Source organism: Cajanus cajan, chromosome 7 (assembly GCF_000230855.2).
Source record: "Cajanus cajan strain Asha chromosome 7, NIPB_CcT2T_4, whole genome shotgun sequence".
Classification (NCBI taxonomy): Eukaryota; Viridiplantae; Streptophyta; class Magnoliopsida; order Fabales; family Fabaceae; genus Cajanus; species Cajanus cajan.
In genome coordinates this window covers 9,765,223-9,778,593 of record NC_138523.1, presented here as the reverse complement: position 1 = coordinate 9,778,593, position 13,371 = coordinate 9,765,223, and the positions used below count along the sequence as shown (strand labels likewise).

The window sequence follows — 13,371 nt, the reverse complement described above, 5'->3', positions numbered from 1 at the left end:
GTTGTTGGTTCGATAGGATCAAGCCACTTAAACTGCTCACCCTTTGTTGTAGGAGATCTCCTAGTTGAAATGCATGACGAAACATATAGTTATTGTGTTGAGCATATGATGTGTTGAAATGATTGCGTTGTTCATATGTTGTGTTGAACTATGATGAAATGTGTTGTGTTGAATCAAAGTTGGATTATGTTGATCTATTTTGTATATTGTGATGCTTGTGTCAAAGATTAGATGATGATGTAATGTTCTTATGTTGTGTATATATATATATATATATATATATATATATATATATATATTATTTCATTTTTTTTCATAGCTTACCCTTGCATATTTCCATGTTGTTTGAACTGGAATAATCATACGTTGTATGGGAGTAGGGCAGGGATAGGGATGAAGTGTTGCAGTAGAGGCCATACAATGGAATTGGAGCTAGATGTTTTGATGACTACTTATTGGTGATAGATTTGTGTAGATAGTTATAATTGCTTGATTGGCAACTTAGTTGCATATTTACATATGCAGGATTATTATATGTATATTACACATATTGAAGTAGTCGTTTCATCCTTATATGTATACAATATTGTACCTATTCTAGTATTTTTAAGTATATGATCTTAAGTTAGTAGTTGCGTCATTTAGTGTAGCAACCATGGCGGGTCGTTATACTTTTATGGTATCAGAGTCGATGAGTCTTTTGGCACTCTGTGGGGGCTGATCCCATTAGGTTTTTATTATGTAGTACTCTGTGTTGTGCTAAAAATGTGTTGAATTATATTGAGTAGTTGTTGAGTAGTGTTGCAAAATGGTTGTTGATTTCTTATATAATGGTTAGGCCACAATATGACTAGATTGTTAAGGCCATGGAGATGATGGTCATGGCAATGTGGTAGCAAAGTTCTTGCCTTTCTTAGATGAAGGTGAGTAGGGTTGCAACTAAAGCAGCTAGACCTGTGGTGTCACAGGAGGGAAGGATTTGGCAGAGTTTAACAAGTGTCACCCTCACCAATTCAAAGGGGATTTCGATCCAAATGTGGCTGACCATTAGTTGAGTGAGATGGAGAAAATCTTTGGGGTTCTTGGGTGCACTGATGAGCAAAAGTTGGCTTACATAATATACATGCTAGTAGGAAAGGTTGAGTATTGTCGGAGAGGTACCAGATAAATGTTAGAGAGTAGAGGTTTGGTAGTTGACTAAGAGTGCTTCAAGAAAGATTTTTTGGAAAAGTACTTCCCGAATAACGTTAGATACACTAAGGGGGTGGAGTTTATGTGATTGTACCTATAGACACCAGATTTCGTTCGGGCTATCAAGACTAAGGACAAAGGATTGCTGAAATGACACGAGCGGCCCTCGAGGACCCAGTAGAACGACTAAACAAACCAGGATAGCACTAGAAAGCCCAAGAACCTTAAAACCCTAGTTTTAGGCTCAGAACAATTGTTCTCAAATCTAGAACAACCGTTCCCAACTAAAAAAATGGCCTATAATCCTAGTTGGGAATAGGTCATTCCAAAGACCCATTTTTTGTGTAAATTCATGGGCCAAAACAGTTGTTTCAAGCCTGGGAATGACCGTTCCATGCCCTTAGAAGCCTATTTAAGCATTTTTTTAGGCATATGCTTCCACACACACTACTTAGTTGACCTAGTCCAAGTAGAAACTCTCTCTTCTCTCTCTATAGTCTTTCTTAAGTGTTTGTGAGGTTCCTGTAGAGCGAAAGGCTGCCAAAATGTGCCTTTGTAATACGATTTAAGACTTTTCTCTTCTATAAAGCTTGCTCGAGAGGTATTTTTCAAAGTCTCCCTATTTCTCTTCTTGTATTTATAATTGATTTGTTCATAACATTATTGCCATCATGTAGACATTCAACACCTAGTTGATTAATAAAAGGGGTAAATATTTAAATTATTGTTTCTCATTATGCTAAAATCGTTATAGGGTACCTAATTAGGGCATTGTAAGGTGCCCAATACCTTCTCTACATGTAACCAACCCCCAAACCCAATTTTGGTTGTCAAGGCCATTGTTGATTTTTGAAAACCTTTTCCTTTTTCTGACGTTTTGAGTAAAATGTTGATGGCGACTCCTAAGAACCTTTTTCAAAAACTATTGGTGAAGGATTAGTCTGGTCTTCGAGCATTCCTAAATCGATAAGATTTTTAAACAGAAGTCAAAACCATCTGTGGGCAAGATCGAAATTTTTCGGGTTTCGATAAATGGTGACTCCATTGGGAACGCCTAAAGAGGGTCAAACCCATTTGATAACAAGTTTAGCATAATAGAAATAATAATTCAAAATTTTACCTATTTTACTTTTTTTGTAAATATTTATTTGTTTGCTTTAGTGTGACTTTAATATATGTTTGTTTGTTTAAATTTCTCGCTTGTTTGAAATAAAAACTATACACAAACCATTGCACATAACAATTCCCCCTGCACCCGAGGGCAAGAGTGAGATAGCCATAGGGAGTGGTTGATGTAGGACTGACCTAAGTGATGACCTTGAGCCTATAGGTCATTGTCGAAAATCACACTCAAGGTGATAATTGTTACTCTAGCTCGAAATACTACGACAACGAACCTTAGAGTTTGTCAGGTGACAGCGACAGAGATATTGAGTCCCTATAATAGGGGCACCTTGAAAGTCTTTTAAAGACCGGTGAAAACAGTTAGAACCACCCTATACCTCACACCTTTCTTTACAGGGACCCCAACCCATGGATTTAAACGTGATTTTTTGTGGGTGTATGTTGTTTGAACACTTGTTTGTTGCATTTTGTTTGTTTACCGTGTTTATTTCAAATACGAGTGGATTGGGATCTTAGGTAAGCAAATAGATATTAATAAATAAAGATTAATACCTTTTTGTATGTCCTTACATCGTCATGTCAATAATAGGTAATTTCTTTTTAAATAAAAAATATATAAGGAAAAATGTCTTTATCATGCATCATCTCTCATAGATAATCAAAACATGATAAGACTTAGTCAAAAAATATATATCATACATTTTTCTTAGGATAGTGATGGAATTATGTTAAGGAGGGCAAGAGGTGACACATTGAAAGATCCAAGAGGAATGGACTAGACATGAAGATTTGGCTAGTTTAGAGCCTGGTGGGCCCAAGTTGCTCCTCACATGGACCACACCATAAGATCTCCATTTTCCTATATTTGTATATATTTTATTAGTATAGGTTTCATATATTTTGGTCTTGTATTTTGAACCACATAGATTAGGATTTTTAGGCCATAGACTTATTGGGCATGTTTTTGGGCTTAATGGGCCTTGGGTATTTTGGTACCCAATATTGGGCTCATTTTGCTTTTTTTTTATTATTTCTTAGTGTTTATGATAGGTTGGCCATTGTATTTAGGCCATTAGAATAGGTTTTGAGAAGAAAAGCTTAATTAGGCAAAGTTAGCTAAATTAGGTCACATTTAGATGTAATTTGAGATGCATTTGGTGCACATGTGCTAGCCTAAGGGTGGTTGCACATGATTAGCCCCAAATAGTCTCAAATTAACATCAAATGCAACCTAAATGACATTTGGACCGCACATGGGGCTGGCATGTGGCTGCCAAAGAGTTTGAAAATCAAATTCCAGTTGAACTTCAAATTTTAGGTGCCAAAATGCAAGTTTAAATGGGTGGCACCAAAGCTAGCTTACCTAGTTTATAAATTGAGCTTTTCCTTCACACTTTGTATTCACTTTTGAGATTAATATTCAGAGCATTTGCTTCAGCCAAATTCTCTCCTCTTGAAAGTCCCAAAATAGCTTAGGAAATTCTAGAGTTCCTAGAACACTTCTAAGAATTAGCACCTTTGTGAGCAATCCTTTGCTCCCTTAGCTTAGGTGCTTCTAAACTCTAGAGTTTGTTGCATCTTCACCTTTGTTTCTCCTCCATTTTCACGTTCAAATTCACTTAAGCAAGGTCCAAGGGACTTGGAGCAAGTTTTGGAAGGAATCATCCATCATTTCTTCAAGATTTTCCATCAAATAGTACATTGATTTCCATTCATTTGATTATTTAGAAATGAAAGGCATAGATAATAACATGCATGGACCATTGAGAAAAATGAACATTCTGAACTACACAATATGTATATAACTATAAATAAATATATATATATATATATATATATATATATATATATATATATTAACCGTTTCGTAGTTTTATTTAAATTAGTTTTAAAATTTATAAAATGAATTAAAGTTTTAATTTTAATCCTTGAACTATTCTCAATTTTTTAGTCTTTGAACAATTGTTTATTAGTTTTAGTCTTAAACTTTTCATGATTTTCACTTGAACTTTTTTACCCATAACATTTTGGTTTCTAGTGTCACAAATTTTTGTTCACTAAGAAATTTTTTAGGCATTACAGTCAAATAAAATTTGTTTAGAAACTAAAAACAAAATTGACAAAAATTTAAGGATTAAAAACATATTTAGTCATAAAATTTTTAAGGTTGAAATTATTGTTTATTAAATATTAAAATCAAGTTGATTTATAAATTGAGAATTCAAAAATTATATATTTTCTAAAAATTAATTAATTATATTCAAAAATTAAATTATGTGAGATCTTGAGTTTTAGAGAGAGATTTTAGAGAGAGACTATGTTTCGTGAGCTCTCTTCTCTCAATCCTCTTTCTATTTCTCCTTCTACCCCATTTTTTCTCTAAGTAGTGTTGTTTTGTGATTCAGGTGGAAGAGAACCTTGAATCAAAATGTGAAGTTGTACGAAGTCAATCGTCATTTCCTTCTTCCTCGGATTAGCTCGAAGATTCAGTTTCACTCTATCCCGAGGTAAGGAAAGCTAGAATTGTTGAATTTTAATTCACGTGTTGGGTTGTTGAATTAATGACAAGGATTAATGTGGGTGGGAATCATGAAACCATTTGGGGGTTTTGAGGTTTTGAGGGAAAGTTGGAAATGTGATGACTTTTGAGTTGTTGCAGTTGGATGTTGTTCTTCTTGGAGTTTTTGTGTTGTATGTGGTTAGTGTTGGTATGTTTATGGATTGCATGTGCTGGATTTTCCTTAAGTTGCAGGTTGGGTTCGAATTTTCGAACATGAAGTGCTCATTTATGAATTCACGCCGAGCGTGTCTTCATGGCGTTAGGCAGGCATTCATTAGATGCTCAAGTTTCACATTCACGCCAGGCACAAGGTTGGTTGCGTTGGGTATGAAGTAAAATTGGGGTCCCTGGATGAATTGCACCGAGAATGCAAGATGCGGCACCAAACGTGATATTAGAATTGGGGATGATTGGGCCTATGTTGATATGAGGTAAGGCACTAGGAAATCACGCCAGGCGTGATTTACCTTGGGTAGTCTATGCTAGGCCTCAGTGTCGGGCATGAGACTACGATGCTGAGTGAGATTCCTTTAGGGAGCCTATGTCAAACCTACATTAGGCGTGATTTTTCCCCACGTCGGGCATGAAAGAGTCTTGATACTCTCTGTTTGGGCTTAACACTAAGCGAAATGGCAATTTCACCGAACATGGTTCTGTTATGCGTAGTAGAAATGTATGTTTAATTTAGTGTTGTATATGAGTTGCTAATATGTTGTTTGAGTTGTTACGTGGTTGAATGTGTAGTTAAGTTGTATGTTGAGATGTTGTAGTTGGAGTTATTCCATGTGTTGGATATTGATGTGTTGTTGGCAGAGTTGTTTTATGTGTTGAATGTGGAGGTGTTGTTGATGTATGTGATGAGGATTGAATTGTGAGACGTGAGATGCATGTTGTAATCGAGTTATGAAGTTTAGTAGATGTGTAGAGATACTATATGAGTTAAAAAGTCATGTGTTGAATTTTGTTGCTGTGCTAGAAATATAATGAACTGTTGTGTTGTTAAACTATGTTGTTGATCAATGTTGAGTTGAGTTGTGTTGATTGAGCCGATTTGTATTGACCACTTAGGAATAAAGGAGATATTTTTGAAAGTCGTCCAATTCGTTGAAAACCCTTCTAGGAAAGTTGACCCTTGAAGTGGATGTTGTGTTATTCTCCTCTAGGACTTAGTTGGTACTGTGTATGGGCAAGATCAAGGCACACATGTATAAAGTGACCACAGTATAGGGGCTAGGTCGAGCTATATTGATTACAAGCAACCAAAACTAAGTAAAGTACGAAGTTAGGAACTTAGTTCCTAACTGTGTATTGGGAGGTTGTAGTATTTAGAGGATAGTCAGTAAGCTAAACTTATAGGAAGCTTAGTTAAGTTAGCTAATGTCGTGGTAGGCCTATACCCAGTTGTTCTATCTTGACATTAGTATTATACTTCCTTGTTTAAGTGGCAAAATTTGAGAAATTGAGTTGTCGTGGTGTGGATTGTTATCCAATTTGTTGTTGATCTAGCAAGCCCAAAAAGACCACCTGTGTTGTGGTTTGGTAGGATCTAACCACTTAAACTGCTCACCTTATGTTGTAAGAGATCTTCTAGTAGAAATGTGTGACAACGCATATAGATGTTGTGTTGAACTATGAATGTGTTGCTGTGATGAATTTCATGTTGAAATATGTTGTATATGGTGATGTTTTGTTGTTGTGTTGGATGAGGTGATGATGCATGGTTGTCATGTTGTATTTAGATATGTTGTTCTTTTACCTAGCTTACCCTTACATGTTTGCATGTGATTTGAACTATGATGATCATACGTAGCATGAGAATAGGGCGGGGATAGAACTGGAGAGTCGTAGAGTAGCTAGTTTTGTTTTGTTGACTACTGAATGTGGTAGATTTTGTATAGATGTTTATTGTTGCTGATTAAGCGACATAGCTATATAATTTCATGTATATATTTACATTATACTTATTTTAGTAAATGTTTATGAGATGTTTAATTGTGTTGCATGTAATATCCCAAAATTTTATTCAAATGAAAAGAGTTATTTATTATGTGAATAAGTATTTTATTCCCGTATTTTACTATTCATGTATATGTATTTTACTATTTACATATACGTATTTTACTATTTATGTATACGTATTTATGAATAGTATTTTACTATTCATATGAATAGTAATTTTGAAAAAAACGTAAGCACTTACGTAAAAACTCAAATTATTTGGATGAATAGTATTTTACTATTCATGAATAGTAATTATATTATTATTTTAATGAATAGTGCATAGTGCATAGTAACTTCAAAATTTCTATAAATAGGGACCTAAGGATTTTGAAAATTCATAACTAGAGAGAAGAAAAGTTTAGAGAGAAGGAATTCTAGAGAGATAGAAAGAGAAAATAAGAGAGAAGGTTCTGCCTAGGTTGTGAAAAGAGGAGGAGAATAGAGAAGGTTCTGCTCTAGTTCCGGTTCCGGTTTAAGGAGAAAGAGAGGAGATTCTGCCCAAATTCCTATTTATCCAGGTAAGCGGGGAGTGGGAAACCTTGCTTGGGGGTGTAGAAATAATTGTTAAATAGTCTGTTTGTTGGATTGGCTCCCGATCCCTTGTCTGTTGTTTGATTATTTGAATATATATTATTACTGTGTTTTGTTTGTACTACTTGATTTTCTTGTTGCGGTAATTAATAATTATAATTAATGGATAACTTCACTTTTACTATTCTAAAATATTCATTGAATGGAAGACTAAGCCTCCTATTAACTTATAAATTAAGACTTATTATCTAAATGGAAGGCCGAGCCTCCTTATTTTCATTAAGCTTCCTATTTTACTTACGGATATAATTATACCAGGAAATATAAATTATATGATCCCTAAAGACCTTTGAACTATTGGACCCTTGACTTAATGACCTTGGACTATTGAACTGTTGGACTGTTGGACAATGGACTATTGGACTATTGAACCTTTGGACTATGGGACTATTGAATTATTGGACCTTTGGACTATTGGATTAATAAAATATAATATAAGTATGAATTATGCTTATGATATGGTATATTATAGGAAATTCTGTAACATGTTAAATGTTAAGTTTATGATTGTATGACATGCATCATATGCATATATACTCCAGGTGTGCCGCTGAGGCCGCATACCCACGACTAACAAGGTGTACCTTTGGGTCACCCATGATATGCTAACAAGGTGTGCCTTTGGGTCACCAATGATGTAACCAGGTGTTCCTTTGGGTCACCCACGATATGCTAACTAGGTGTGCCTTAGGGTCACCAATGATGATATGTGAACTTCCGTATGGCGCCACATGCATATATTTATGAGTTGAGTCTATGACATCATTGCATGATAAATAATTATATATGATAATGATTATATGTGTGTGTGCTATTTAACTTTTATTTCTTCATCTACAACTGAGTGAGATGTTTCTCACTCCCTTGTTATTTTTTTTGTATATGTTTAAATTTATGTTGCAGGTAATCATCATCATGAGGATGTTGGTGATGAGGCCTAAAGGCTTCTTGGGGCATGCTCTGATAGGATGTGACATCGGGTTTAGCTAGGATTTCTCTGATGTCTTTCTTGTTCTAAAAACATTTTCTTTTCTTGTGTAATTTAATAAATTATAAGTTGATTCCTAACTAGGAGGCACTGCCACCTTTACTGGGATTAATTTATAATCTTTGTTTTATAATAACTTCTTAAGTTTGATATTTATGTGTATGAATTTATGAATGTGCATCTTCTACCTTATGATACTTATTGTTTTATATCATTCTATGAAAATCTTTTATAAATATAGTTTATGTTTATTAATGATTTTGGGGTAGAGGGTGTCACATTTAGTGGTATCAGAGCAGGTCGGTTTTATCGGCCGTGAGTTATGTGTCTACTATATTTATTGATAAATGAATTGATTGTGAGATCTATTATGTTGATATGATGCTTGCCTATGTCTATTAATTGTATTATTTCTTTAGAATATGGCTGGTAGAAATGATCGTGCGATTGCTGATGCTCTCCAAGCATTAGCCCAAGCTATGAACAACAATAATATGAATGGAGTTGCTCCTAACTGGTTGGAGCAATTTCAGAGGAATAATCCACCCACTTTCAAAGGAGGTTATGACCCAGATGCCGCCATGAATTGGTTATCAGAGATCGAGAAAATCTTTAATGTTATGGATTGTCCCCTTACAGAGAGAGTGAAGCTAGCCACCTTCATGCTGACAGCTGATGCTTACTTTTGGTGGGAAGGAGCACTTCGGAGGATAATTGATGGAGGCGTACATTTGAATTGGGAGAACTTCAAGAGGGTCTTTCTTGAAAAATATTTTCCAGATGATGTAAGGAGTAGGAAGGAAATGGAATTTCTTGAACTAAAACAAGGAAACGATACGGTAGAGGTATATGCTGCAAAGTTTGATGCTTTGGTCCGCTACTGTACACACTATCATGGTGAAGGTGGGGAAAGGGCCAAATGCATAAAGTTTGTAAATGGTCTGCGTCCTGAAGTGAAAACAGCAATCAATTATCAGGAGATATATCATTTTCCCACTCTGGTCAATAAGTGCAGTATTTATGATCGTGACAACCGTGCTCGTGCTGCTTTCTATAAAGGAGCTGGAGGCCCTGCTCGTACAGTGAATTCTAATACTTCTAGTAGAAGTAAGCCTTATTCCAACCCTACAAGATTTCAAGGGAATATGACTATTAATAATAGAAGTAATTCCTTTACTAGAGGAACCACTGTAAATACTACTGGAAGTGTTGGAGGATCTACTTTTTCAGGGAGATGTGGGAAGTGTGGACGTGTTGGTCATAACAAGTCAGAATGTCGTGACAAGGAGATTACCTGTTTCAACTGTAGTGGTAAAGGACATATTAGCACTCAATGTTCTGAACCACCAAGAACACGTGTCGTTGGATCAGGATCGCAAACCGAACGACCAAAGACTGTAGGAAGAGTATTTGCTCTTAGTGGTGTTGATGCTGCTCAGTCAGAAAATTTGATACAAGGTACTTGTTTCATAGCTGAGACTCCTTTTGTTGTACTATTTGATTCTGGTGCAACTCATTCCTTTATTTCCATCTCTTGTGTCCAAAAACTGAAATTGCCTGTGTCTTTGTTAAATTTTGATTTAGTTGTTAAAACCCCTACTAATGGTTCTGTAACTACATCCCTAGTGTGTTTAAAATGCCCTTTGACAATTTCTGATAAACAGTTTCTAGTTGACTTAATCTGTCTGCCTCTTAGTCAATTAGATGTAATCCTTGGTATGGATTGGCTATCTTCTCACCATGTTCTTTTAAATTGCTTTGATAAATCCATTTCATTTGGTGAATGTAAGAGTACGGAATTTCTTAGTGCTTCTGACATTAAAACTTGTTTAAAGGAAAATGAAAGGGTATACATGATCTTATCTTCATTAACAGTTGAGACTGAGAATAAGCTAGATGAGATTCCCTTAGTGAGAGAATTTCCAGAAGTATTTCCTAAGGATGTGTCTAGTTTACCACCTGAGAGAGAGATTGAGTTCAGTATAGACTTAGTGCCAGGTACCGCACCCATATCTATAGCACCCTATAGGATGTCTCCTAAAGAGTTAGTTGAGCTTAAGAAACAGATAGAGGAACTACAAGAGAAACAATTCATTAGGCCTAGTGTTTCACCTTGGGGAGCGCCTGTTCTATTGGTCAAGAAGAAAGATGGGAGCATGAGATTGTGCATAGATTATAGACAATTGAATAAGGTAACCATTAAGAATAAGTATCCATTGCCTAGAATAGATGACCTTATGGACCAACTAGTTGGGGCTTGTGTGTTTAGTAAGATAGATTTGAGATCAGGTTATCACCAAATCCGAGTGAAATCCGAGGATATCCCAAAGACTGCTTTTAGGACCCGCTATGGGCACTATGAGTATTTAGTGATGCCTTTTGGTGTGACTAATGCACCTAGTGTTTTCATGGACTACATGAATAGGATCTTTCACCCTTACTTGGATAGATTTGTAGTGGTCTTCATAGATGATATCCTAGTGTATTCTAAGAATAGGGAGGAGCATGCTGAGCACCTTAGGATCGTTCTTCAAACCCTTAAGGAGAAACAGTTGTATGCTAAATTGGCAAAATGTGAATTTTGGTTGGAGAGTGTAAATTTTCTAGGGCATGTGATATCCAAGGATGGGATAGCTGTAGATCCTTCTAAGGTAGAGGCGGTTCTTGAATGGAAAACACCTAAGTCAGTTTTTGAGATTAGGAGTTTTCTAGGACTAGCTGGGTATTATAGGAGATTTATAGAGGGTTTTTCTAAATTAGCTTTACCTTTGACCAAATTGACTAGGAAAAACCAACCTTTTGTGTGGGACTCTAAGTGTGAAGAGAGTTTTCAAGAACTTAAGAGAAGACTAACTAGTGCCCCTGTGTTAATATTACCTGACCCTAGCAAGACTTTTGAGGTATTTTGTGATGCTTCCAAATCAGGTTTAGGTGGAGTACTTATGCAGGAGAGAAGGGTAGTAGCCTATGCGTCTAGACAACTTAAAACCCATGAGCAAAACTATCCTACCCATGATCTTGAGTTAGCTGCAATAGTATTTGTGCTTAAGTTGTGGAGACACTACTTGTTTGGATCTAGATTTGAGGTGTTTAGTGATCATAAAAGCCTTAAGTACTTGTTTGACCAAAAGGAATTAAATATGAGACAGAGAAGATGGTTAGAGTTTCTTAAGGATTATGACTTTCAGTTGAACTATCACCCAGGCAAAGCTAATGTGGTAGCTGACGCTTTGAGTAGGAAATCCTTGAGAATTTCTTCTTTAATGATGAGGGAATTGCACATGATTGAGGAATTTAGGGATATGAGTTTAGGGTGTGAACTAACCTCTAAGAGTATTAGGTTGGGAACCTTGAAGGTGACTAATAACTTGATAGATGAAATTAGAAAAGGTCAGAAGGTAGATCCTTTCTTATTGAGTCAAGTTGAGAAGTTAAATCAAGGTGTGGAAAGTGAATTTAAAATTGGAATAGATGGAGTATTGAGGTTTAGAGATAGGTTGTGTATTCCTAGTGTGCCTGAACTTAAGAGAGCAATTCTTGAAGAAGGACATAGGAGTAGCCTTAGTATTCATCCTGGAGCCACTAAGATGTACCAAGACCTTAAAAAGATGTTTTGGTGGCCTAAGATGAAGAAGGAAGTGGAGGAATTTGTATATGCCTGCCTAGTATGTCAAAAAGCTAAGGTAGAACACCAAAAACCTTCAGGTTTGATGCAACCTTTGGATGTGCCTGTATGGAAATGGGATAGCATCTCTATGGATTTCATAGTTGGATTACCTAAAACTACGAAAAACTTAGATGCTATATGGGTTATTGTAGATAGATTGACTAAGTCTGCCCATTTTATTCCCATTAACATTAGATACTCTTTGGAGAGACTAACCAAGTTGTACATAAGTGAGATTGTGAGATTACATGGGGTTCCTACTAGTATAGTTTCTGACAGAGATCCTAGGTTTACTTCTAGATTTTGGGACAGTTTACATGAGGCTCTAGGCACTAAGCTTAGATTGAGTTCAGCCTACCATCCCCAAACAGATGGTCAAACCGAAAGAACTATTCAATCTTTGGAAGACTTGTTGAGAGCTTGCATCTTAGAACATGGGGGTAGTTGGGATAGTTTCCTACCTTTGATAGAATTTACCTACAACAATAGCTACCATTCCAGTATTGGGATGGCACCCTATGAAGCTCTATATGGTAGGAGATGTAGAACACCCTTGTGTTGGGTAGAACCTGGAGAGAATGCTATCTTAGGACCTGAGATAGTTCAACAAACTACTGAACAAGTTAAGATGATCCAGGAGAGAATGAGAGCAGCTCAGAGTAGGCAGAAGAGTTACAGTGATAAGAGGAGAAAGGACCTTGAGTTTAATGAAGGTGATCATGTATTCCTTAAAGTTACTCCTTGGACAGGAGTAGGCAGAGCACTAAAATCGCGTAAGCTTACTCCACGTTTCATTGGTCCTTATCAAATCCTTAAAAGAATTGGTGAAGTAGCCTATCAAATTGCCTTACCCCCATCTCTTTCAAATCTTCATAATGTCTTTCATGTTTCCCAACTCAGAAAATATGTCCATGATCCTTCCCATATCATCGAGTCTGACAATGTTCAATTGAAAGATAATCTCACCTATGAAACAGTTCCTTTAAGAATTGATGATACGAGGGTGAAACAACTAAGAGGAAAGGAAATTCCTTTGGTTAAGGTCGTTTGGGGAGGACATTTTGAAGAAAGTGCTACTTGGGAGTTAGAAAGCAAGATGCGTGAAGATTATCCTTTTCTATTTCAGGAAAATTTCGGGGACGAAATTTCTTAAAGGAGGGGAGAAATGTAATATCCCAAAATTTTATTCAAATGAAAAGAGTTATTTATTATGTGAATAAGTATTTTATTCCCGTATTTTACTATTCA

The 13,371-nt window shown here is 36.0% G+C and overlaps 1 protein-coding gene across 1 annotated transcript; it reads left to right on the top strand.

Annotated features, from left to right (window-relative positions):
- The first annotated feature begins 6,886 nt into the window (after window positions 1-6,886).
- On the top strand, window positions 6,887-11,678 carry LOC145949806 (uncharacterized). Its single transcript, XM_083060694.1, has 3 exons — window positions 6,887-7,395; window positions 8,876-10,066; window positions 11,661-11,678. The coding sequence occupies exons 2-3, from the start codon at window positions 8,879-8,881 to the stop codon at window positions 11,676-11,678; spliced, it is 1,206 nt and encodes a 401-aa protein (XP_082916820.1). The 5' UTR covers window positions 6,887-7,395; window positions 8,876-8,878.
- Window positions 11,679-13,371: the final 1,693 nt, after the last annotated feature.

Coding starts and splice junctions, on each gene's coding strand:
- LOC145949806 (XM_083060694.1), top strand. CDS start 8,879: ATGGCTGGTAGAAATGATCGTGCGATTGCTGATGCTCTCCAAGCATTA.